The sequence below is a fragment of the Tauraco erythrolophus genome, chromosome 5, assembly GCF_009769465.1.
Source record: "Tauraco erythrolophus isolate bTauEry1 chromosome 5, bTauEry1.pri, whole genome shotgun sequence".
In the NCBI taxonomy this organism is placed as follows: domain Eukaryota; kingdom Metazoa; phylum Chordata; class Aves; order Musophagiformes; family Musophagidae; genus Tauraco; species Tauraco erythrolophus.
This window is the reverse complement of record NC_141469.1, coordinates 6456337-6479921: the sequence shown is the minus strand read 5'-3', so window position 1 is coordinate 6479921 and position 23585 is coordinate 6456337. Positions and strand designations below refer to the sequence as shown.

Below are 23585 nucleotides of genomic sequence, written 5' to 3'. Positions count from 1 at the left end.
TTTTTTCTCTCAGCTACACGGTAAGCTCTTTCCTCTACTGATCTCACACAGGAGGCATGTGGAACAAGGAAAGAGGAGAGCAACTAGCCTACTTCGCTTGGTTGCCTAAGCACAGATATAAAACCTGAAGATTGGAAAGCTCAGTCTGAAAATATTGGCCTGTGGTTTTAGCAGCTCTGTCCAAAATCCCTCAGTACTGCTCAGTAACGTTTCACCACACTTTACTTAACATCTCCTTTCCTTTTGCCACATTTCTAGGGGCTCTAAGGAGGATGCAGGAATAATTTCTCCCTTACTGTGTAAATATAACTTGACGCACCTTTCCTAAAACTGCGCCATGAATGACTGCTTCCCTGCTGTGGCTTTTCATTTCTTCTGAGCATCCTCAAAAGCACTGGGTGCTCTGCACAGCACACATCCAATTCTGTTGCACAAGGCAGTCTCAGGCTGAGTCAGGCACGGGAGTCCAAATGAGCTGCAGACACTGTTTTCCGTGGAAGTGCGCTTCAGAGAAAAGAGGTGTTGGCACTTACGTTGCGAAGTTTGCATTATGTAGCTGATTAAACATGAAGGCTATAAGCAGAGTGCTCGGTCATGCTGCTGCCTGGGAATTTATTGTCTGGGAACCTTAGCACAGAATTGCTTAAAAATAAAAATTACCACTCGCACTGGTCTATCCGAGATTTTGCAATGTTTAGCGAGGCAGAAAAGGGCTGGATTTCTTTTGCAAGTTTGGTTGTTTTCCTTCTGGGGTTTTCTTCGTGAGCTGCTATGCAGTGCCTGTGCTGCTGGGGCTCACCTGCCACCCACGCACAGCTGAGGCTTTGAAAACTGCCATGAGCATTCAGAGCAGCTGCAACCTGCTGCACCGCAGTGAGGTTCACGAAAATACACGTTGAAAAGGTCTTTCTCTTAATCATCGTGTCCTTATGAGGGAATTATGGCCAGTTAAAGTGGTAAAAGAGATGACAAAACCGTTGGGTACTCTGTTTCTTTGAATTCACACTAATTGCTATATTGGTTATTAAACAAAAAAAAAAAGCAAAATGTTAATATGAAGAAATATCTTTCTGCAGAGAAGAAAAATCATGTGATGTGTTCTAGTGCTTCAGGACCTTCCAGCTTTAAAAATCCTGGTCTTGGTTCTTTGTGTAAAAGTTATGTTTTTCTGTGCCATAGGTCTAGCTCTCGAAACACTTCAGATATCTTGTTTCTGCTGTGAAACTTTTTTTTTGGTGCAAGCAGCCTTCATGACAGCTCTTGAAACTGCTGTTAAATTCCAGCTTGTCCAACTACTAGGCAGCAAGTCAAAAAAAAGCTCTTGAGTTTTACTTGTCCGTGTTTTCTACTGTTGGTATTTTATTTTAGTACCTTTGCAAATGATTTGGCATTCATGCTTGATGAAAATACTTTTCTGTTGTAGTCTCTGTGTTGTAAATACTGTAAGTTAATCATTTCATGCTATCAGCATGAAATTCACTGCACTTATTTACCGTTATGATTAGGATAGATGGGTTTGTTTATTGGATAGTTTTATCAATTGCCCTTCAAGAATTTCCTCAGAACCTGCGGTGCGATCCCTGTGGATTGCCTGTCTAAACTGCAATAACTGATAAATTCTTACTGCTTTCAGTTTTTCTGGTAGTTCAAATGAAGAATTTCGTATTTTCTGCCCAAATCAAGAAGTAATCTTGCTATAACAGGTTGGTAATACTTTTGAACCTTGCAGTTTGCTTTCTGGCCATGCATTACTGATATTTAGAGTTGATTTAAGCTTATTAGCCAATGAAGGTATGAGCTTGCAAAAGACATGAGTATTTGTTGAAAACTCAGGTTGGGTCTAAGGCTTTTTAAGGTTTGTTTTATTTATACCTTGGTCCATTCCCTGAAAGTCACATTCCATCACTGTGGTGTATCAAGTCAATCAGCCCTAATTACTGGTTAGTTCTGTGAGTGTGGAGCAAGCCCTTAAGTGCACGTAAGTTCTGTGTGTCCTTAGCAGAGAGACTGAAGGAAAAGGATTCTCCGGTCAAACAGATATCATTTTAGTGTTCACAATAGAGTTCACAACACAGCAATTTTTACAGGATACGAATGTTTTTAAAAAGAACTTTCAGGGAAAGAAATTTGAAAATGCATGTCAGGTATCTATTACAAAGCATTTCAGAAACAAAATGTGCCATCAAAACACTTTGTCAACTGAGCACCTAGTTTTGGAGTTCAGAACCAGTTTAACCATTTTGATTGCATTTTGTTAAAGTCGAATATAAAATTCTTGAAACTGCTGGTGGATGGGTAGGGTTGAGGACAATGACAGTCTTCATATAATCCCCAAAAGGGCTACTTGGATTTTGTAGACATAAGGTAGTAAAAATCATAAAGACAACTTGTTTAAATATTTTAAATTAATTTCTGCCACAAAGCACTTAGACATTGCCTGCGTGACACTGCTTTAATGCTCTCTGATTGTGTACCAGGAAGGAAGGGAGCAGGAGCTTGGTGCACGACTGGCTCTGCTGTCTGTGTTGTCACGTTCAGAAGACAGCTCACAAATGTACCTTCTCTGCACTTCCATGTTTTGGTGTAAGGTTTAACATTGCTATTTCTTTCTAAGCAGGTGTGAAAGTAAAGAGCTTGATGTTGAAATAAGGAACCTGATAGAGAAGAATAACACTTACCAGTCGTGTGAGGACCCTGAACCTGTTGCCCAACAGAGTCCAAACCCTCAGAGAACTTCATGTTCCCTTAAGGTAAATGCAGTCTGCTTTTGCAATGTATATCTGCCAGGAAGGAACATTCAGGGGATGTTCCTTGGGTGACTTGATTATGCATGAAACTTTTTTATTTCTGAAATGATGCAATGAACTTGCTACACTTTTTTTTGTTCTGATGCAGCTATTTTCTGTTATGAGGAAGACTGAGTGAGAAGATATGTTTTATAGTGCTTTGAAAGGTCAGCTAAACCCACTGATTATCCAAAGTGCCACCCTCTGTAGCCAGCTATGCCTTTTGGGTAACACACGTCCACAAAACTTTGTACTCAAGAGCACTGACATTTCTTTAGGTTGTTGCATTTGGTAGTCCTGATTTAACTGAGGATGAGCAGTGGTGTGGGGGACAAAGATCTTTGGGAGTATCAGAAAGGCTTTTAGATAAATGGGAAGAAAGAATTAAAATGATGATTCAAACCCACACTTCTGTGATATTAAAAACAGAAAACTGTAAACCACCTGCTAAGATGGTCATCTTTGCTTGCAGTAAAGCAGTGGTTAACAAGCATGACAGAAACTTGTTCTAGGTTTCCCTCTCAGTTTCCGTCCTCTCCCTTGAAATTGCAGGCTGCTTTTTATTTTGCAGTAGGAGGACAAAAGGAAATTCCTGGTTTTTGCAAACTGGGAAAGGGGGGAGTGAGAGGTGTGGAGGAGTGATTAAGCCATGAATGCCATCCACCTGCAAGGGATGCAATATTTACCTGACTGTGTGACTCCACTACAGGGTGGAGAGGAAGGAAACCTCTGAAAGCTGTGCCCGGAGGTGCGATGCAGGAAATTGATGAGGAGGGAAAGGAGAGATGACTCTCTTCTATGAAATCTGAAATTACACATAGCTCCTTTCACATGTAAACCGCCATCTCCAAAATGACTCATGACCTCGGGGCATGAAGCTGAGCTGAACCTAAGGAGATGTCTCAGAGTCAGACTAGTGGGATTAGAAACAGTGAGAGAGAAGCCACAGGGAGGAACGGGGATTCCCGGCCCCAGGGGAGGAATAAGCAACAGTGAAACAGAAGTCAGTGCAGAATCAAGTAGCATTGAGCTATGAAATTACAGGGCAGAAGAGCAAGCTGTAAATGGCCTGTGGAAACACCTTGTCCCCCATGTTAGCCTCCCTCCAACAGAAGGAGATGTAGGAATGCATTTGGAGGATGTGGGGAGGAAAAAAGAAGGATGTGCTCACCTCAGCTGTTTCCATGGAGTGCTTCAGCACTTCTCACTGAATTCCGTGGCAGTATTTCATCTGTAGTGCTTTTGCACTTTTTGCATTCATAGCACTTGTTTGCCCATGAAAGATATGTGTGTGTGTGATTTTCATAGGTTAAAGGAGGAAAGTTAATTATATTTCTGCACTAGAAATATACTGCCTGTTTTTTATTTATACTTTTTAAGTCAAACAACTTTTCACTTGGCTGGTTATTGACTTGGACTTCAAGTGAGTGACAGCTTGACAGTTGTGATGATAAGCTTCAACAAGCTCAGTATAAGATTCTAAGAGTACATGTATTGGATTGTGTGTTTTGGAAAACAAGGTAATATTTTTAACAAACCTAGTATACTTTCAATTACAAAGATTATAAAATAGTATTCAAAAAAACTACACAAAAAAAAACCCCAAAACAACAGAAAGTGTCAGTTTGTGAAATGAAATGCTGATTTAGACTGAGAATGAGGGGAAAAGTCTATATTTAGGTATTAGGAAAAAGTTAATAATGAAACAAAAGTGTACCCTTCCCTATAGTGTTGGTCATTCATCAGGAAATTATTTGGCAGATCCAGCAAGTCATTTCTATTGTGCGGCTTTTTTTTTCTGGAGTGAAGAGTGTAAATTGCATACTGCAAAATGCCATTTTCTTCTGAGCTTGAATCACTTTCAAGACTGTTATCTGGAAATGTCTGTTTAAAAAATTCTGTCTTTCACCAGGACTTCTTTTCCATAGAAATACATACTATTATTATGGTTTTAAATGCAAATATTTGAGAGAGAGAAAATGTAGGTCTACAGAATGGACTAGTCTCAGTGCATCCTTCAGCCTGTGATTCCTTTATCTGTAGTACTTACATTGTAGCTTGTTATGATGCTATGTTCCCCGCTCTGGGAGACGGAGAAGAGGGAGGAGATTACAGAGAAACATCCTTACAGGCAGGTAACAGTAATTAGAGCCTCTTTGGTGTACTCGAGTCCCTGACAGCCACGTATGGTTCGTTGGTGTAAGATAAGGGACTTGAGTGCCTATGTCCCTACGTGTAGCTTGTCTAGTTGGGCAAACCATCTGAGTTTTTTTAAGTGTTAAGCTGAAATGAGAGGCGAGACCTTAGTGTGGCATCGTTATTTTACAGTGATTTAACTCTTCTTAGTTTAATGAAATGTATTTACTTTTGCTAGAGACATTGACCGAAAAAGGGAAACTTATGATGAAGTCTTTTACTGATTAGAACAATTGATAATTTCTAACTCACATTGACTTATCTATTCCCCCTGTCTTCTCTAACATCACTTACTGCTGCGATGTGCAGCAGGAGTGTGTGTGAATGTGAATGGTTGCAAGCTCCAGTCCTGTGGAGGCCATAATCTCTGAAAATGCCTGTCCTCAAAACATACCTCAAAGGAACAGTGTTCCTTGTTCTGTCTGCTACAGAGGAGGAAACTGAAGGCCAAAAGGATGAAGCAATTTGCTATTTTAATGTAAGAAATAAAGAAACATATTTCTTACCACAAAAAAGCAGCTTCCTTTTTCAAATTTAAGTATAAAACTGATTGCATTCAACTGGAATAAGCTAGACTGAATATTATGCATCAAAATACAACTATTACTAAAAAGTACTCATGCAGAGCGTTTTCGGTATGTTTAGAGCTTCATTAAGATGTTACACACAAGAAGGATGTTTTCTGGGGGAGGTGAAGGCGGATAAAAGTATCAAATAGGAAGGGAAGAACAGCAACTAAAATAATCAGCGATATGTTAGTATAAAGTTCACAGAGGTAATCTATTTTATGGGGTCAATTGGTTAAAAAAAAAATACCTAATAAACTTTCAAGCACCTAACATGTTTTGGGTGTGAAGTGAGAAAGAAGAGGTTTTCATTTAAGCGCTATCTGTACTTGCAACAAGTATGTTGTAAAACTCAAAATAGCTTGTTTGCTACAGTTACAAATCATCTTCCAATTATTGTTCCATGAAACTGGAATTTTCTTCATGAGGCCTGAGTTTGCAAATGCTTAGGTACTTGAGTAGCCATGTCCTTATGGTTAGTCTCATTGGCGATGATGGAAAACAGTGGGTAAAGGAAATCCTGAAACAGAAGGCCGTGCTGTGTTTTACTTACTCTGAAACCACATCTTGCTCTAATTGTATCCGGTTCCCACATATAAAGGCACACGTTTGCATCTGCACATATTTTTCTGTCAGAGTGAGTACCTAACTGAATGATCCAAAATGTTGAGGCTGACATACTTAAGGGAAAATCCCTTTCTAGCACATTCCTCTGGGTATAGCACATGGATCAGGTTTAGACAGGAAGAGGTAGATTGTTCTTCTGGTTTAAGAGCTGATTTTTATTCTTCAAGTAAAATCTCTCAGTTTTTACCATTTCACCACATGAACCAGAGTGGGAAAAGGGGTTGCAGTGGATATGGGAGCAAGCACTGCTGGCATAATAAGAGCTTCAGGAATAAAGCCAAAAGCAAAGCTTAACCAAATTGTAAGCAAACAGAAGATTCCCCAGAAGCCACCAAATTTTAACCCAAGTAATCTCAGGGTAAATCTAGCTTCTACAATTCTGCAACTGAACAGTACAATAAATAAACAAACAAACAAACCCCAACAAACCTCACAGGAGATACCTGATTGGGTAGGAAGGAAAAATAAAAGATTACTTTACCATTTTGTCATCATCAAGGAAACATCCCCATTTACTTGAATCAAGCACTTTAATGGTTCTTGGTTTCACTGCAGTTACTGGAAAGATGGAATTTTCAGAAGTGACAAGTGGCTTTTGTTATCTTAATTTGTGAGTGCCGATTTTGTAATACTGTAACAGAAGCCTTTCCCAGAATAAATATCCAACACTGAAAAATGAGAACTTTTGTATTCTTGTGACACTGATGCTTGTGAGAGGAATCAGTGTTGGCCACAGCTCCTAGGATTTGATTTTTCTCTCATTGCAAGCTCCCCAAAGATGACTAAAAGGCTTTTACGCTCAGAAAGGTCAGGTCTTCCTACAATACAAACTAAAATAATTTTCATTTTTAAACGGGGGAAAAACCCCCAACCTCAAAGCTGCTACTATTAGAAATTGCAGAATGTCAATAGAAGTAGAATAGAAATTAATAAAAGGCTTCTAAGAAGTTCAGCCCACTTTGCCTTTGCAGGCAGGATTGCACATTGCCACTTGTGAGTTAACTTGGTGAATTTCTGAGGGGCAGCAAATCCTGCCTGCTCCCATTTATTTCCTGGAAAGCTTTTTCCATCTCTGGCAGCCGACTGGCTTATTCGTGTTCCTCACAGCATCTCTCTACAGGAGCTTCTGACTCCCAGCGCCCTGCCAGGTGTTCCTGGCAGCCACACTCCAAAGTATCTGAAACTTTCTTCCCTGAGTGTGCTCAAACTGATTGCCATAAAAGAGGATATTGGAGCTGCCTGATAAACTTAGAAAAATACGTGGCTGGTTCTCTTCTGTCATCATTGCCTATAGCGTGGACAAAAATCATAAATGCCATGGATAATGCTTCATAGGCTGAGTATGTGAGTATGAATGGGGAGAAAAAAGTAGTGTGAAGAGCACAAGAAAGATGGATTAAGGTCTTACTAAGAATTCATGCATTAAAAGAGTTTAAATGTTTTATGATTCACAGACATTACAGAATGTTTAAATGTTTTATGATTCACAGACATTATAGAAGGTTTCAGACTATTAGTTAAATTTGCAGGTGCGGGTTTGCTCGCTATCATATTTTCTTAATACATTTAATCATGCTTTTTCAGTCACTGTAATAGAGACAGACCAGTGGAAGCCAAGGAACAGAAAGGCTCATGTGGACATTAAGGAAGCATATTTATAATACACATAGGAGAAAAATTATCAACCACTCTTCTGGGAGGAGCCAGGTCCGACCAGATCTCCAAAGACAGAGAGTGATCATTCTTGTTGTATTAAGTTTATTTTCTTAAGCTATCGAACTTCAGTTGCCTGTCTGGAGAGCAGACTCGGCTCCATTTCTCTCCTTTGTTTTCCATGCTTGCTTGAACTATGCTCAGAAAAGTTTATTCAGTGGTGGTTGATGCTACAATTACACATCACAGCCCGGCAGCAGGATTAATGACGTTTTGTTTCCTCATTTGGGATGGATAGAAGGAATGTGTGAAGGAAGTTACTTTCTGGAGAGAGAGTGGAAGGAGAAGTAAGGTATGAGAAATGAATGAGAAGACAACAACAGTTACTTACGCTCTTGCTCTGTAAGAGCAGACCCATGGACCCCAGCTAGACAGAGGCCTGTATGTCTGTGAACTTCAGGGAGGCTTTAAAAAGTACCACAACTCCGTCCGCTGCAGGCTATGTGTGGTTTTACATGTGTTTATGGAGAAGTCGGAGGCAGTTTTGCTGTAAGAGGTTGCCAAGTCTGTTTCTCCACTCATAGACTATTCCCTGCAGTCTGTTTTCTTGTGATTTTTTTTTTTTTTTTAGTGTAACTGGTAAATGTCATGACACAGACTGACTTGCTCATTTAGAGAGGAAGAGATGAAATAATCAGGGAAATTAAGGTTCATGCAAGCATTAGATTGGGATTTATAAAACTTGCTGACCAGTTTGTCACTGCTGTTACATCGCATTTAGCAAGTCTTAATTTTGCATGTTAGTGGCTAAAGTAGGTCTGATTTCACCACAGTGAAATCTGATTTTTAATTGTCTATGACAAGAGAGTGACTAGACTTCCCCCACAAGCCCTTTACTGCAATGTTAAAGATGATGCTGATTTGCATGGCAATGTCCAGTACGTTACGTAATCAGGGGTGCTGCCCGTGTCTGAGGTGCCACTTCAGTCCATGGCTGCACGGGTGGCTCAGGCAGCTCCTGGGGGGCGCTCACCTTTGTTAGCACCCATGGATGTCCTCTCAGCACTGCTGACATCATTCCCACTGTGCAGAACAGGCACGCTTAGTTTCTCCTCAAGTATCTTCTCTGCTTTTCTGTAGACATTTACCAAACAGTGCAATGCCTAGAAAAAATACACTGCCTTGCCTTTGGACAACGCTGCTAAGACAGTGGTTTCCTTCAAAATTTACTTTCCTGCTGTTTTGTGCAGACCTGTTCATACTTTAGCATTCATTTGGTCTGTTTCCCTCTGTGTATAAAAGGGTTATTAGAATCATAGAATGGTTTGGGTTGGAAGGGACCTCAAAGATCATCTCGTTCCAACCCCCCTGCCATGGGCAGGGACACCCTCCACTGCACCAGGTTGCCCAAAGCCTCATCCAATCTGGCCTTGAACACTTCCAGGGATGGGGCATCTACAACTTCTCTGGGCAACCTGTTCCAGTGCCTCACCACCCTCTGAGTGAAAAATTTCTTCCTTATCTCTAATCTAAATCTGCCCTCTTTCAGTGTAAGCCATTGCCCCTTGTCCTATCACTACACGCCCTTGTAAAAAGTCCCACCTTATTGCCCACCTTTGCAAAGAGCTTCGAAGTCGTTAGATGGAAGCTTTGATTTACATAAACTTTTAATAATATTATAATACTTGGTCTTGTTTTTAAAATGCATGGTACTTCCTTTTCCTTCTTCACTATGAGGGTTTTGCAGTTTAACTCGGGTACCACAGTGTGTTTACTCATTTTAGAAGCTGGCCTTCTCGCATGTCTGTTTCCCAGAGGATGGCCTTCCTGTTTCACTCTACCTTGCTTTGGTAGTACAGAGTTTTACTTTGTTTCATTGCCTGACAGTTATTGGCTCGTATTTCTTACAATATGTTAATCACTACAGAAATGTCAAGAAATGCAGTTGTGGAAATTGCTGTTATTAACGAGTAGTTCTTTCTTCTTTAAACCAATGCCGTACCTGGGAGGGATATGCTCAAAGACTAGTTTTGCTATAGGTGCAGATGAAATTCTTTTCTTTTTTTTGATGGGTAAGATGGTTTCTATGTAGAATCTCAAACGTCTTTATTAAAATAACTTTTTTTTTTTTAATTTCTCACCTTATACCCCACGAGTTTTTCAGCCGCTCCATAAACCAGGCAAAAATAAGAACATCATCAGGATAGGGAGGATATATTTCATATTCAAATATTATAACATAGTAGCTTGCTCCTAAATTGGGTTTTGTATCTTGCAAAAGAGGAGTTGCTTAGTCACACATTATGCACCGCAGATCTGGAATGGGTCGGTTAAATTCGAGCATTTCACAGGATTACTTTACTTTGTCTAAATTCTGTTTTGGAAATTGAAAGAACTCCCACAGATGTATATTATTTTATGTCAAATTTCACAGGCTAGCTTTCATTCCATTCCTTGAAAAGCAAATAAACAACCTATAACCTCACTGAAAAAAACTCAGACTCAGGGATCTATCCGTGATAAGGAGAATTATTTTTCTTTCATGCTTCCTTCTCAAATCCATCATTATTCAGAATTCCAAGGCTGGAGATGACAATACTTTGCAATTTTCTAGTGTGTCCTGACTTTGTATGTGAAGTCTGTGGAAGCCTTTTCTTTGTTAATTTTTCCCGTGAATGTAACTTGCTAATGTTAACCTTTTTTTTCCAAATGGGAAACTGAGACACAAGTTTGAAGTGTGGGATACCTTGCATGCTTAAGTAAAGACTTGAGTAGCTTGAAGCTAGATCCATGCTTAGGTAAGGTAAGTACTAGAACTGCAAATACGATGTCCTTACGAGAAGAATAATAACACCTGTTAGTCCTCATCTTTGTGCAGCTTTTCTTCAGGGAAAGTAAATCAATTTTCCAGTTCTGATTTTCCCCTAAACATCTTGGGGTTTGTATGGGTGTGCTCTTCCCCATAGCTATTAACAGACTTCACTATTACTCCTTCGTAAGCACGACTCACTAATTTTTGTATCATGATAGTTCACACTGCCTTAGTGTCACTTAATACTTGTCATACTTACGTAAGTCATTTTTTACAACTGGAAGCAGGGATAGAAAACCCTGTCCTCTTATTTACTGAAAAAACATACTGTTCCTTCCCTTATACATGCAACTTCCTCTCTGGGGGTGAACTGGCCAGTGGATTGCGACTTACATGCACAATAAGCAGAGTACTGCCTTGCCCGGCATATTAGTCATAGGCAGTGTGCTTAAACCCTTCTGGGAAGCCCCAGCCAGGAAGGAGGAAAAGATTAAAATCAAAATTCCACCACTTATTTCTGAACCTCGGCAGCACTTGTGGATCTTCTGGATCTTAATGCAATTCTCCCCCTCCTTTAGCCAACATAAAATATCTGTTGCATTGCTGTTCTTCTTTCAAAGACCTGTAGTGAAACAAATGCTCAAGGCCGTCTTGGATGCACGCGGGCCGGTGTGAGTGACATGGAAGCCCCAGCAGACCCACTAGAAGTAAGTGACTGTTTTGGCTGTCCTCTGAAGTGCTGGCTGATTTACAGGAACGGCTTGAGCTGGTGCAGGTATCATGCATGTCACTTTGTAGTCTGACAATTATGGGCTCGTTTTTGTGTTCCAGTAGATGTGTCTGAATGATTTACACTGTTAAATAGTAGAAGGAAATGTTAGATGCGTTTTTGGATATGGCATTCTTAGAAGGAAAGCCTTCCCTAGGGTTTGGTTTTTGTTTGTTTGTTGTTTTTTTTTCTCCCCTGAAAGTATGTGGTCATTTTAATTTGTTGTTATACAAAGGGTAGGAAGTGGTTCATTTTAGTGACCTGACAACTTCTGTGAGCAGTATTCGGGCCGGTTGGTGCCAAGTGTATATATAGCTGTTAGATTAGAGAGTTGTACTATTCACTTTAATTGGACTCATATATGCACTTAAATATATGCCTAAGGTCCAGATTCTGAAACCAATTTGGCATGTGAATAACTCCATTGACTGCCAGATAATTGCTTCAAATACTTTAAGTTAAACATGCGGATGAACTTCTACAGGAAGAGGGATTGTTTTCTGGCATGCAAGTCAAGTGCTCCACATTAAAGCTCAGTGGGACTGGCCACGGGGCGAATATGTGGTCAGAATTTTTGCCTGTGAAAAGACACAACAACTATTCTTTGATCTTCTTTATTGGTATTTGGCATTAAATTCTCTAGCTGAAGAAAATAAATTTATTTCAGGAGATTTAAGACCTCAGAAGTGCTCACACATCTATTCTAGTGTCTCATATTGGTTGAGAAATTAGGGAGAAAAAAAATAAATCCCTGACCAGATATCCGAACGTACTTTATTTTTATGAGCATGTATCTTTTTTTCCAGTACAGTTCTCTTGATATATATCTATGTATATCTCTCTCTCTAACAGATCGCATGTTTATTTCATGACAATCCATAGAAACTTCTTGGAAATTATGATCTCTGACACTGACGTTATAAAAATGAGGGTTTAGCTGCTATTGTCCTTCATGGGCAAGACTCTGCACTTGAAAAAATAGAACAATTGCCAACTGATTTCCTAATTTCTCCGAATGGCTTATTCATTTTCTGTATTGCTTATTATGAACCCATTGTGCTAAAGTTTATTGCCTTGGGCCTGCAAGCACTTACCAGGGGCAATACTACTAATTATTCTAGTTCTTGTAAATGAAGGGAGTTACTTAAACCCACTTCAACCTATGGTCAACTTTTGTGGTTTGTACTGGTTGTTTGTGTTACCATCTGTAAGATAATTAAAATCCTATTGTGTGTTCTATGTCTCAGATGGTACAAATAGAGATAGTTTGTTTATTTCAGTGTCCATTTACGTAATGCTTCAATTAAAACACAGACCAAGCAGGGTTAAATCAGATGTATGCTTCAGAATCTGCTGTCAGCAGGTGTAAAGGTGCTGAAATACAAATACAACGTAAGAAAATGTTGCTGTTTCAGTTTCTTTACATGCACATGGCAGGGTGGATGGGAGTTTTGTACAATAATCTTGACTTGAAGAGAGGATGCCAAAGCATTAATTTTTTGAACATTTTTTTTCTTCAGTCAAGGCACATATTACTGACCAAAAAGAAGACTGTATCAGCCCATTCTCTGGAACAACAGATCCTCTCATTGGAAAGACAGAGACGAGAGGTAATCTTAAGTTTACTCTTAACCTTTACAGATACAACCTCTGAGACAGACATTACAATGTCAGTAATACGCCCAGGGCAGGAAATCACTGCATGTATTATCGCTGTTACTTACACTGTGTTTATGCTACAGTTGGTTTTTCTTGCCAGACCAGCAAGGCCTATGTTTTTTCTGTGGGAATCTCATCCTGCATTCTTGTGAGGCAATTTCTATGTGGAGACTTTCTGCTTTGCATTTCTTCACAGCCTGAAGTGTGCAAGCACTTAATATTATGTTTAAACTAGTTCCTGTAGTCCTACTTCTCTCTACCAAGCTAGACAGAGTGGTATTTGGAGAACTGTTCCGAAAAACAAATGATGACTTACTGTAACGTGGCTATGAACCTAGAAGAGCAGAGATTTATACAGTACAAAGGTCAAGCCTTCTTCATGATCACTATTGTAAAGGCCAAGGAACCAGTGTGAGTAGTAACCAGTGGTGTCTTGGTCACAGGTAGCAGCAAACTGGAAGCTATTCTTTTGCTGAACGACCCTATATCCTACAAAGCAAAATGCTTCAAAGGGACCTATTTGGCTTTCTCCAATAAAAATGCGCACATGTTGACTTCACTCCTACCACTTACATGTGTGGTGTTAGCTGATCTTCCCATCTTCCATGTGTATGCTTGCTTGGCTTAGTGGTACTGAGAAAGGCAAGCAGGGTTTCCACTGAGTAGTAATTGTGGTAAATAGGAGTCTTCAATTCACTTGTTTGAAGTCAGAGACCTTCTAGTTGGAACTTTAACTAACACAAAAGTCCTTGGCCATTTAGGCGTTGTAGCTTGGGATTTGTACAGTGTTCCAAATGATTCACCTGTAGCTTATTGTGTATTTGCATGTTTCCTGAATGTTACTTCCTGAACATTCATGTGCTTTAACTGAAATACCAAAGCACTGGCAGATGGCTGTAAAGTTTGCCAAACCTTAAACTCTTTTTTCCTGAAATGAGCTGTCCAGATAATGAGGGGGTTGTGAACACTCATAGCTGGAGGATTAGAATGCCAGTCTATTTTTTATTTATTGACAATGTAGAAAAAAGTTATTTACTATGACTTCTTGATAATTACAGCTTCTGGAGGTGAACAAGCAATGGGATAATCAATTTAGAAGTATGAAACAGCTTTATGAAAAAGAGGTAATGATATTGACTACTACTATTGGAATATGTGTGCTGGCTGCTGATAGTTAAGTCTGTGCTTAAGTATCAACCAGCCATAGCTATAGTAAGTATCTTAGGAGGGAAAGGCATCATGTTTGCTTTGTCTTTAGCTCATAAATTAAAAAAGCTTCATCACATGAAAGTGAAGCTAATGTATATATGATCTATCTAAAATAACTAGAGAAGCAGAGTGTCTCTAAAATAGCAGGGACCAGGGTGGACGTGACAGCAGAGAGCTTCATGGTGTCCCCAGGGTAATAAAAATTGCTCGTACTTCAGAGCACTATTAACTGAAAATTAGGCTGCAGTGCCTGGTGTGCCCAGCCACTGATCCGCATCATCACATATCTGTTGATTTTTGTCCCGGCTCTTGTTGCTGGCTTGTGAAGCCTGGAAGCTCACTGGGGCTCCCTGCAGTGGAGGAGCTCTCAGGTAAATGCTCCATGAATGCTGCCTTCTATAAGCAGAGAAACTTTTTTACTTTTGAGAAATGGCTCTATACGAAAGCTTTTAATTAAAAAAAAAAATATTGTAAATAAATGCTTTTTATTTTCTTTTTTTGTTAAGATCCCATTGGCATAACTTTCATTCCTTTTTGCAGCTATATGGCATCTTTGCTGCAGGCATTATAATCAGCTGCCTAGTGAAGCTGACTGCTTCCAATTTTGCCTGGTATTCCAAAAGCCAAGTTGGTTCATTGACTGGCACTTCTGATCTCCTGTTTCCTTCTATGAAAAGGAAGTTTGCAGAATGACCTTGTGTGCTTATCAGGAAAATTTTCTCTCTAATATTTTCCAATAAGCTTTACTGAGATTGGATCATTTCTGAGACTTTTTTTTTGTCTTTCCCCAAAGAGAGTAGGCATTTAAATGGCTCTTCCTTGTTTAATATGGGGCTGTTGTATGCCTCTGGCTAGATCATTTGGATGTGCGCTACTGCAAAGGGAGTCCAAATTGCAAAAGGAAAAAAAAAAAAAAAAAAAAGGAGAGACAGACCCATGGTAGCTGTCCTTTGGCAGCAAAACAGTGCGAGACCCAACTGAGTTAACATCAACAGAGAATTTTCCCAGGATCGTTAAGAGTCTCCACTGCACACAGAGCAGTGGAGCTTAGAGGTGGGGAGGAGAAAGTTAGTGGCTGAGGACTTTACATGCAACCAGATCCACTCCTTTACGCTGATCTGCTGAGAGCTGAAAGGATTTGAAGGCACCTTCGAGGTGCTGTGCCATTCAGGATCTCCAGTCAGCACATGATGGTCTCACTTGCTTTTCAGCTGGCAGAAATGAAAGCAAAACTGGATGCGTCAGAGAGAAGAGTCAGTGAGCTGGAGGAAGAGAGACATCGACAGCATCCAGAAGATGAGAGGCTACGGGCCCTGGGCAGAGAGAGGGCGTTGCAGGAAACGGTAGGAGGGTGCACTCTGTTACCCCGTTTGTGCTCAGCGTTGAACGCTCTCTTGCCTTTCCTCTTTCTCGTCTTGCAAGTGGCAGGGCGTGGGTTGTCGCACAGCCATGAGATGAGATTGTGGTGTCGAGTGCTCTTCAATATTGTACCCAAGGCAGTGGCTGATCTTCTGTCTGATCAGAGAACTATCGAGAGAGAGAGAGTCATTTCAGTAGAAACTGGCAGAGAGCACAGCATCGGGGTGTGTGGGGGAGTAAAGAGCAGGCTGATATGAATACTGCAGAGATTTCCTTCCTCGCTGTTCAGGTCGAGGTGAATTTCTTTGTGAGCAGAAGTGCTACAGTGATTTCAAATGGAATAGGAACGTCATTGCAGATGTTACACAAAGTGCTTGGCAAGAAATCATTGAAGGAATGAATTCAGCTCCAGACACCCATGTTTTGGTATTGACAATATAGGCTTTTATATGTGTGCTAGCTATCTCACTGCTCCCTAAATATTAGCAATGGAGTCAGTGCAGTTATTGGAGCTGCAGGTGCCTGGGCTGATCAGCTGCTCTAGAGTGACATTCACCTCACCCTGAGCGTGGTTGGGCACCTCTCTTAGAACTCCTTAGGCACCTGTAGGCGTTTGCATCTAAAGTTAGATCCCTAAGCTGCATTCCCACCACCGTAAAACCACCAGCCTGAGTGACTGGCATATATATGCCCCATGTATACACGAGACTTTGTGCTCTGTTCTACAAGCACCATAGAGTGGTGCTTCCTATTCCCACTCTGCTTTGTGGTGTCACACGCTTCATAACCTCTTGTGAGGGTTTCTGGATGGTGCTCTGATGGCTGAAGTCAGGCTTCTCTATTCACTTGATGACGTGAAACAAAGCTGAAAACAAGTGGCAGTCGCACTGCTTCCAGGCTTAGACAAGATCTAAGTTAGCTGCTGCAGGGAAAGAAATGCAAAGCCCTTAGCTTTCATCTTCATAAGCAGAACATTCGTCTTTCTTACTTATCAATTACGGTATGGTTTTAGCTAAATGTGTGCTTGATTTCCAACCAATAGGACCATTTACATGTTTTAAAGCAAATTATGTCATTATGTACTTGCTGAATCACTGCTTAGATTTGCTCCGAGCGTGAATTCAATGCAAGACAATCCATCTTCCAGTTCATCTTACTAAGGTTTTTACTGCCTGCTCTTTAATATGATAGCTGTGAAAAATAGCGCTGGCTACCTTTTTGAAAAGATAAGGATGAGCAGTACACTCTCCCATTTTTTTTGCTACTTACCTGAATAATGGAGTAAATGGCAATGTAATCCAAAAGTCTCTTATGGGGATAGGTTAACCTGCATGGAACTTCAGCCTTAGATCAGCAGTTTCTTTACAAATTATATACTCAACCAGTAGTTGCTTCTATTTACTCTGAATTTCTTCAGGTTTTGGATGTCGTGCAGGGATGCAGGAGAGCTACACCTTTGCAGAGGTACCTGCTAAAAGTAGAGATTTTCGTATGAGCAACAAGGATTGTAACACCAATGTCAGCAGCTGTGCCAACTCAAGTTATGCTATGCTGCCCATGGGGCAAGATGAAAACAAACAAACAAAAAAAAGAAGTGCTAGGAGATGAATCAGAAAAATGCATAAAGATAAGTTCAGCTTGAAAGCATATAAGCAGGCTTGTTGCTTTAAAGTTCAGTAGATGCGGAAGAGGCCCAAGCTGACAGATCTACCAAGATAAGATTTTTCAGGGCTTTATGTGTGTGTTTGTTTTGGTTTTTTTCTGCAGCAACTAACATTCTTCATACCTACATTTGTTTTTTTATGTGTGTGTGTAAATATATATACATTTATTTAGTTATTTATTGTATTTCTTTTCTTCAAAGGTAACAACCCTTTCTTTTTAAAATGTTTTGCTTACCCTTCTGTAGTCACAGAGCTGGGATGGGCTGTACAGGGCAATTGCCAGAGCAAAGTAATAAGCTGTTTGTTCTCTACTCGCTTATCCAGTCCAGCAGCCTGACAATACATTTTAAATTTGTTTACTCAGAGTGGCAGTTCTCTGGATGCTCTGCTGAGCCATCAAAAACAACAGCACCAAACAACCCTCAGACAAGATTACATGCTGCTGCTGTCTTACAGAGCTCTTCTAAAATTTATTTAGTTTTCAATGCACCTGGAAATATGGCTCTCACAGTATGATGATGTGAGCTTTATCTGTCTCCGTGTCCTCCATGGCCCACAAAGAAAAACTGACTGTTTTGGAGATGGAATTATTTTTTGTTCTCCCTGGACATGACTCCGTACCCAGAGACAGGAATCAAAGACCAACCTGGAAAGTCTAGGTGCCATAACACCTAAGATTCAGTGTCGGATGAGAAGCAATAAGACATAAGAATTCAGATGGTTCAAAAACCTGAAAAAAAATGGAAATCTTTAGTTATAAATGGCTGTATGCCTGGAGGTGTCAGCCTCCAAGAAGGAGAATGTGTGCTAGGAGCTAGGAAAAGAAGATGGCAAAGGTGAAGAGAAGAGCATAACTAAAAGCCTGTATGGATTTTAGTGTTTTGTTTTGTTTTTCTTTAATATCTTAAAACATACGTGCACGTGCCAGCTCGAGCTAGCTCCTGAGTGAGTTCCTATACTTATTGCACAGATAGCCTGCTAATCTTTCCCAGTTTTCAGAGAGAATGAAATGTTCCAAGTAACTTAGGAACAAAGGAAAATAGGGCTACCTCATGCATAAGCAACAGTTTCTCAAGGGTGTTTTTCAGTGGCACAGTTACCACGGCTCTCATGAGCCCGAACTGTAAATGCCTAGTAGCTGGCTGCACAGAGATATACCTGTTGCACAGGAAAAAAAGCATTCATGTGGTGTCCTGTGCGTGTGGTTGCTTGATCTCATTTTTTTAATCATAAAACAGCTGCAGAAGAATAGTTGAAACACTTTTTTTTTTTTTTTTTTTTTTGTAGAATGGACCATTTTGTTTCATATGTCTAAACAGCTTTGGTCTAAGACAGTCTTGCAAAAGTGGACTAGTGAGGAATGCATCACCCTGTGAGAGAAGCTTGCACAATGCCATTTACTTCGAGGTTTGATTCAGATCTTAGCTCCCTTCACTGTAAATTGAAAATAGCTCTGCTGAAAGCCGTAGGAGAAGTGAATCAAACTTTGCCAAATCTGTCCTAATAATACCAGTTACACCATCCAGAAAGACTAATGTGTTAATCCTATTGCAAGTAGAGACATCTTCCTGGTAGTTTGCTGGGGTGGCAACAGTGTTGGGTTGAGCTCAACAGTCCTGAACAGTCCTGGCAACAGGAAGGGTTGAGCTCAAGTCAACAACGCAACTGTGGTGGGGTCAAAGAAAATGGATTTTTAAACCTTGGTTGATATCTTGGTAAGTCTTGAGTGGACTGAGACCTGCCGCGATCTCCCGTGTAGTGGAAAAAGCCCTCAGATTATGTGATACTGAGATCTGGTTTTGTCTTTCATGTTGTATGACACCGGGAACAGCTGGGACTCCACCAGTGTTTAGCCCTGGCCTTGTGCTATGAATACATAAGAGCAATGCAGTTTTGGGATAATCATCTGTACGGTACTGATCTGCTTGACCTACCAGCTTTTCCATGCCTTTGTGCAACTGCAGACTGTAGAGAGCTGGGATTTAGTCTGGTGTGTTGTCTCTGTCTCATCATATGATGAGTGGTCAAAACAATTTCAACAGACTTTATCATATCTGAGTGTTACTAACCATCTGCCTTCCCATTGCCTCCCTTCCCAGCTGTTTTGGGGACAACAAAAATGCAGCACATCTGCCAGACAGCAGATATTCTGAAAATTCTTATTGAAAAATGGTTCCATCTGTATTTCAGCAGCATCTTTCTGTATTTTTACATCTCAGAAAGAAACAAAGGCCCTTAGTGAAGCTCTCCATCAAATGAAGGAAGAGAACAAGCTCCTGAAGCAGAAGAATGCCTCAATGGTCAGAAAGAAAGAACACTATGAGTGTGAAATAAGTCGTCTCAATAAGGTATGAACAAGAGTGAGCCACTGAGCAGGACCTCTTCCTTTAATTCTAGGGTGTCTGTTGTCAAGAAGTGACACTACCAGACGCTCATCTTTTCAATCCTGGGTGAACGACTTCTTCGTGATAGCAAAGTCATGATCACCCTTCAGGAGCTGGGGAAACGAGCAAGAAGTTACTTTAGCTAACGCCTGTGCGTGCTGTTCATGGCAGGTAGTAGAGTCGCATTATAAAGAGGAAAGTTAAGAGAATCTTTGCTTCTCCTGTGAAACCTTTTTGTGTGTCATATCTAAGCTCTTTCTACATTCTTCCTCCTCAGAACAAAAGGGAAATGTCACAAAGACACTTTCATATGCAGCCAGTGAAACACTGTGATTAAAAAAAAATTCAGACAGTTTAAAAACTATTGTTTTTCATATATTGTATTTGAGAATAATAGTTTCTCTTTGCAAGACATGCTCTTGTCTTACTTTTTATATACATACATATATGTATGTATATATTCATACATGTAAGTGTTGTGTATATACATCTCATTGAGGAAATTGTCATAAAATAGCTAAATGGGATTTTTTTTTTTAACTGAGGGAAAGTAAAGAATTTAACTGTGTTTAATCAGAAGATCACATAAAACAGTGGGTGTTTTCTAACAATTTTGTATTTTATGGTGAACCACAAACACTTCCTGAGGAAATGCACAGCAGTAACCATTGCTGTATAACTTCAAGTGATACACAAGCCAAGGGGCCATGATGTGCAGAAGTCAAGGCAAAAAAGTAATGTTGCCGTATTAAAAAATCTGACAGATCATATGATCTATGACTCTCTTTGAAATGCATGGACAGGACTTGCTCAAAGCCTCAGTGTAACTTTCATTCAAGGTCTTGTTTGTAAAACAGCTTATTTCCATGTCTTCTTTTGCTGTCTTATCTTACAGTGTGGTTGGAACTAAGACGAGTGGGTAAATAGACCGTTCTTTTAATTGAAACATCATTTTCATGTAACACACTTTCCCCCAAGTAATTCACTGATTTTCTGTGTATTCGTGTCCTTCAAATCTCATGTCATAAATGCATGTAAGACTGGAAGGGACACTCTGTAACCTTTTAAGTCTAGTCCCCTGCTATTGCAGGTTCAGTGACTTGAAGTTCTTACAAATTTTCTGAAATCAAACAACTTTCTCCTTGAAAATACTGAAGCTCCTTCTACTGTGCTTCTGTAGAATTCTTCTTTCATTAGATGCTTTCATCTGTTCCGATTGACCTGAATTTATTCTGGCCAGATGATACTCATTTGTTCTTCTGGTAGTAATGTTGAACAGATCTGCTTGGCTCCTTGTGTGGAGCAGATCTGTCCTCTCTGTGAAGCAGAACTGTCCTCTAGTGAAAATACAATTGCTCTCCGAGGCACTTGCTCTTTCCCTGTAGCTACAGAAGAAGTTGTATTTTCACTAGAGTACAGTTTAGCTAAGCTGACTCAGCCCTCTCAGTCTTTTAAAATGCACCTACGCCTGCTAATATACATGTTTTTTCACCTCAATCATTTTCAACTGCTTAGTTCTCAGTTTATGGAAGACACTACTACGTGTCTCTAAGTACTTAATCTTTTTACTTTAAGTACATTGACCTTTTTGCTTTTGGCTTCATCCAACTTTGATCCAATCATCCAGAGTACCCAAAGTATAGAGTCTGGTCTGATCCTGCTTTGATATCTGCAGCATGAAAGTGATGTTGCAATGCCATAATAGTTTGTAATGCTATATCCCAAGATGATTTGCTTTCCTGTGGCTGCTTCCTTGTTCATCGTATAGTTCAAGTACAAGTCAAATTTCTGACTTATTTCATAACTTTGCTGCAGCGCCATCTCAATTTTAACTTAAACATAGGCTTATGAGCTCTGATATATTTTCCCTGATAAGAAAATCTATTTTTTTATGAAAGACATTAGGTTAAAGTGTGTTTTACTTAAAATCCCATTTCTCATGTCTGTAAAGCAATTCTCTTCAAAATTTCTTCCCAAGCCTAACATGCTCTTGAGGTTAGATTAAGAGGCTTTGAGGTGCATGGACCACTTATCCTTTTTGTAGCTTTGGAAACCAAGGTAGTTATTTTTCAGTCATACAGTTCCATTTTTGATGTTGAAATCTTCAGAAAACCTCTGTGCTGCTTGTCTTGCCATTTCAGGTTTCAGTTCTCAGTACTTCTGAATGAATGTTATTTAAAACCACATGAAGTTAGGCTCAGTTTAACTCAGTGAGCTGTGAGTTCTTTCTCATTGGTACATTGTCCTTGCTGTTAGACATCCTGCCACTGCCACAGTGCTCTACGTTATCCTCCTCATTGAAAATACTGTCTTTATTCTTGCTTTCCTGTGTAATGCCTTTGTTCTTGTACTCATTTTTATAGTGGAAAAAAATATATTTTATATTTATATGTATATATTTTATAGTTTAATTTCTTTTGCAACATACAGCTCAGTGTGACTGTCTCTCTTACCCTGCAGTTTCATCTAAAAGCTAGCAAAAGTGGTAGTTTTTCTTGGGATGAAATCCTTTCTTCAGTCCCTAAAGGCATGTTAATTTTTCTTATTGAAGTTGTTAATCTAGCTGCCCCTCAAGCATTGTCCCATACAATTTTTTCAGCTTCCTTGAGATGTGGTTTTCTGGGGAGTAGGGGAGTGGTTTGTTTGGTTGGGGTTGTTTGTACTTTGAGTTTTAATAAAGTAAAAACAGCCTAATGATCTGAAAAAATTCCATACAGGACCAATTACAGAATGTGCCTAGAAGTTTTTTGGTCATTTCTCAAATTTACTGATTTGAAATTACAAATCCTAGTTGCATATTTAAAATAGCTTGTTTACTTTTAATTTCAAGCGTCTCATGATCATTTTCTTCTTAGTTGTTTTCTAAAACCAGTGGAACGGTGATATCTTTATTTCTTCCATAAATGACTCTAAAACAGCCCCAGCTTTTGTCAGTTCAGAATGGTGGGAATTTTGAAAGAAAAACGCTCCAGTTATATCTTTCTGTATTACCTTTAGTAGTGTTTGGTCTCCATTTTATACTTGGGAACCCAAATATTCTATAATGACATAAGTCTCAATAATTTGTTATTGAGCAACATTACAAAATTTTACTTTTTTATCTCTGTACCTAGCACTTGTCAGTATGTCTCTTATAATCTTTCTTCAAAGGTTTTGATCTGGGTTTAATATGACCCTAGACTAACTCAGCTTTAATTGTTCTGCAGTTTCTTATTTTATTTGAAATGATAAAACGAAGTCTCACAGCATTGCTTCCAAATGCAGTTTAAAAAAACCCTTAGTTTTTCCTAAGTTTTTCCTACTGTTAACCTTTTGAAGATCAAATTTCCTGTATTTTTCTATTTTATCCGTAATTCTGAGATGTAGAACCTCCTCAAAAAAAACCCTACAAATAAGCAAAAAACCCTGAAGAATTGCCCAAATACCTAATACTTCTATATCATGATACGATGCTAGGAAGTGAGCTGCAAGAAAAATAGTCAAAGTAGTGACATTTGGTCAAGAATTAGGAGAAATGTCAACAGCTTATGAATACACTCAAATAAAAAGGTGCATTATCGTTTGGTAACATCTGGATTGCCACGATCAGTAAGATACATCCTAGTGAAGGAGTTTTAACAGAAGACAGCCATATAAAAAGTGGGTGCAGCAGATGACTGGGAAAGTGGTATGTTGTGAAGGAAGCAGGACACTCGGTTATCTTTGAATTAAGGCATCTGAAGCACTTTCTTTTGAGGGTAGTCAAATATTAGAAGAGGTTGCATGGAGAGGCTGTGAAATCACCCTCCTTGGAGGTGCTTAATTCTCAGTTGACAGGCCTTGAGCAACCTGACCTCCCTGGCCCAGCTCTGAGCAAGGGCTTGAACCTCCAGAGGTCCCCTGCCACTCAAATGAGTCTCGT

General features: G+C 39.7%; 1 protein-coding gene across 1 annotated transcript in view; it reads left to right on the top strand.

The window, feature by feature from the left end:
- Positions 1-23585, top strand: part of TNIP3 (TNFAIP3 interacting protein 3) — a 48874-nt gene that overhangs the window by 6580 nt on the left and 18709 nt on the right. The window contains exons 2-7 of the mRNA XM_086612293.1: positions 2618-2750; positions 11261-11347; positions 12930-13019; positions 14127-14192; positions 15489-15620; positions 19520-19648. Coding sequence (XP_086468419.1) covers positions 2618-2750; positions 11261-11347; positions 12930-13019; positions 14127-14192; positions 15489-15620; positions 19520-19648 — 637 coding nt within the window. The remainder of the gene's footprint in view (positions 1-2617; positions 2751-11260; positions 11348-12929; positions 13020-14126; positions 14193-15488; positions 15621-19519; positions 19649-23585) is intronic.